At 36.4% G+C, this 3,234-nt stretch overlaps 1 protein-coding gene across 1 annotated transcript; it reads right to left on the bottom strand.

Annotated features, from left to right (window-relative positions):
• Positions 1–1,790: 1,790 nt before the first annotated feature.
• On the bottom strand, positions 1,791–2,618 carry LOC131856712 (exocyst complex component EXO70A1-like). Its single transcript, XM_059208605.1, has 2 exons — positions 2,265–2,618; positions 1,791–2,150 (listed from the first exon to the last, which is right to left on the bottom strand). The coding sequence occupies exons 1-2, from the start codon at positions 2,616–2,618 to the stop codon at positions 1,791–1,793; spliced, it is 714 nt and encodes a 237-aa protein (XP_059064588.1).
• Between the last annotated feature and the right edge of the window lie 616 nt (positions 2,619–3,234).

The following is a 3,234-nucleotide window of genomic DNA, read 5'->3' as shown; positions in this document are numbered from 1 at the left end:
AGGGTCATTAATAGGGTTAGGGTTTATGGCTATGGTTAGGCTAGGGTTTACATCAAAGGTAGGGTTAGGATAAACATAATTATAGCTAGGGTAGGGCTAGAAATATTAACTGGGGTAATGGTTAGCATTAGTAGTTGGTTTCTGGTTATGTTTTGGATCAAAGTTAAAGTTAGTATTATGGTCAGGGTTAAGGTTTACATCATGGTTAGTGTTATGATTAGGGTTAGGGTTTAAGGTTATGGTTATGATAATGGCTAGGGTGTATATCATGGTCATGGCTAGCATTGAAAGGATAAGGTTTGGTTTAAATTTAAAATTATGGTTAGGGTTTACGATTATGGTTAGGATGACTTGTCTAGTACCTAAATTGTTCTAAGAAAGGGAATAGTCGGATCCCTAAAAAAAAACAAGTCAAAGATTAGTAATAGTTCAAATAATTATAATTATGATATGCTATCTGATCGCAAAGAAACTCAATAAACACATATATTTTCACTACTACTATACAAAGGAATACCAAAAATAATGTGTGTATCCATACATTTGAATCAATAGAAACTTGGATTCAATATTGACTTATTTGTATTACTTATAATGGATTCACACCTGATAGAGATCATGTATGTCCATCTTGGAGGTTGCAGGAGTACCTCCTTTATCTTATTTCCAACAAATGTTTCCATATATTGGTTCAATTACTTTTAAATTGTGTATTGTATAGTTTTCTCCATTAAATACAAATTTGCTTCTATCTATATGTTATGCATTCTCTACCATTTATTTTGTGTGAATCCTGTTGTTATAATAAAGGGATAGTGAAAGGGAAAGCAATACTAATAATAATAAATACAATTAAAAAATACAAAAATAAAAATTGAAAACAATACTATAATATATTTCGAAGTTCACTACATTCATCCAAAAAAAATTACATTGGTCCCACATAACAATAATCCTAACAATAATCCTAATAGAGCACAACAGTATCACTATAGAATTCTTTCCCAAAATTTCCCACTATAGAATTGAACCCATAACAATTATTACTAGTGTGTCACCTGGGGAGTCGCGTCTCTAATATTTAGTGAATGATTCAACTTCTTAAAGAAAAAAATGTAAAACGTTAGCACCTTATCATCTGCAGATTTATTTTATACTACTAACAGGTAACTAACCAGATTTTTTTGCTCTCACATTAATGAAGTTTCTAAATTTAATAAGAAACTAAAGTAATGGAATTTTAAATTCCCAAAGGCAACTCACTCTGATTCTCCGAATACAATATCAAAGAGAAATTTTTTGTTATATTGAATATTAACACATAACAAAAAATATAGAGATGCCAATATAAATGCGAATCAGTCAGTCATCGGGATCTCGTGAAGCTCACAGACAAGGGCCTGTCTTTAAACATGTCCTGCACAAAATCTTGCACCTCCTCAGGTGTGTATTTGACCAATATATCGCCTTACCTTATTCCACTAATTTCTTACCCAATCCTCCCCCAGTATATGTTTGAGCTCGGAGCCATTCACTTTCTGTACTATATAATGAAGGTTATTCATGAGAAAGAGGTACGATAGAGCCACATCTTTGTACCGATTAGATTTCTTGACAAGCTTACACAGGAGAAGGAAGATGGCCCATCCGAGGTGGACAGACAATGGGTCATGGGGATTGTCAACGACGTAATCATCCCGTAGCATCTTGGGTAGCTTCTCAGGCGCATCTGTAGTGATGTTAACCAAATTTTCCTTGTAATCAGAGAGTAAAGTGAGATAATTCATAACTTATCTGGTGAGAGGATGTATAATGGCACGTAGACTGGGAGCCTTAGAATTCTCCTTCTCAATGGCCTTATCAAATTCTTTCAACATTCCCCGGGCCGCCTCTCCCAGCCTGGTCACGATCTTCTGGGCTTGGTCATGCATGCTTGGAAAGGAGTTTTGACAATATATGGCCTCGATGTTCGACATGAGATTAGTGATGGCTTTGTACAGATCAAGCACTCTAAATATCCTTTCCGACAATAGGCTTGTGGCTGCCAGTCCTTCTGCCAAGGCAAAAACCCTGCATGTGCTCTTCTTGGCATTTTCGGCAAAACAAGCATCTCTCATCTTATCAAGCCCCTCAAACACATCTTCACACAACTGCTTTTCTCAGGCAAACAGAATTCAGATGCTGATTTTGGCACCGCAAATCCATTTCTTAATCTTTTCATCAAGAAATTCCCATTTCATTTTCCGAACATCCTTTGTCATCACCTTGTCCACACCTAGATTGTATAAACTCTCTTCCACCACCAACTTCCTGCTGAGAATGAAGACTTGGATGCATTCACTCGCATACCCACTCTTCGCCATGTGCTGCGATATTTTCCGCAGATCCACCATGGCGTCCAACGGAACCATGTTGAATTCATAGAGTCTGTCTACTGACAGACAATTGGAGCTTGAGAAGCTGCTGCGATTGTCGTTGCCATCAGAGCAAATAAACCTAGTGAGGCTACCCTCTGTGGAGGAATAGAAGGATGACCGAGCCGATGACTCTCGGTCTAGATCGATGGGTTCGCTATTAGATAACAAAATTTTGTGAAACTCTTTCTTTAGATGGATCATGGCCATTTTCATCAGCCGCTATGCACGGATGATTCCCGCAGCATCTATGCCAACGGTAAAACTGTTTTTCTCTTGTCTTCATTTTGTTAGTTTTTACGTAGTATTTTTGGCGGTGCCGCTGAATGGTATGCAGGGCAGTTATGACACGATATAAACGCCTGTGGGATGTAGCAAGTACCATTTGGGAAGGAACAACATTGTCCACCTACAGCGAATGGAGACTCCCGGAGTAACTGACGGACAATCGGAAAAAGCAAAATTTTGTGGCATGAGACAATTCCGGTGGAGGTGCAACCCCACAGGATTTAAATTCCACATATAATTAATTTTAATTAAAAATCAATATTATTATTCTAATTTTTTTTGACATAATTACTTTTACTTATTTATAATTATATTCTTTTTTCATATTTTGAAAATGTAATAGTATTCAAACTGTCAAAGCATTCAACAAAATGAAGGTCAGTAGTTCCACTCACTATGGTTTTCCGCATCCTATGATTATATTTAAGCCGTTTCATTCTAAACAATTCTAAGAGAAAATCACATAGTTTGTTAATTTGTGAATTTTTAACATAATTCATAGATTAATTGTGTAGAATGAAGCTTGAAAATT

The sequence above is a fragment of the Cryptomeria japonica genome, chromosome 7, assembly GCF_030272615.1.
Source record: "Cryptomeria japonica chromosome 7, Sugi_1.0, whole genome shotgun sequence".
NCBI classification, from domain to species: domain Eukaryota; kingdom Viridiplantae; phylum Streptophyta; class Pinopsida; order Cupressales; family Cupressaceae; genus Cryptomeria; species Cryptomeria japonica.
This window is presented reverse-complemented; position numbering and strand designations above follow the sequence as displayed.

What these genes read in the sequence shown, in the direction of transcription:
- LOC131856712 (XM_059208605.1), bottom strand. Translation starts at nt 2,618, where the DNA reads ATGATCCATCTAAAGAAAGAGTTTCACAAAATTTTGTTATCTAATAGC. An exon ending in ACAATCTAGGTGTGGACAAG is followed by an intron (nt 2,151 to 2,264) that starts GTGATGACAAAG and finishes TGAGAAAAGCAG; the next exon opens with TTGTGTGAAGATGTGTTTGA.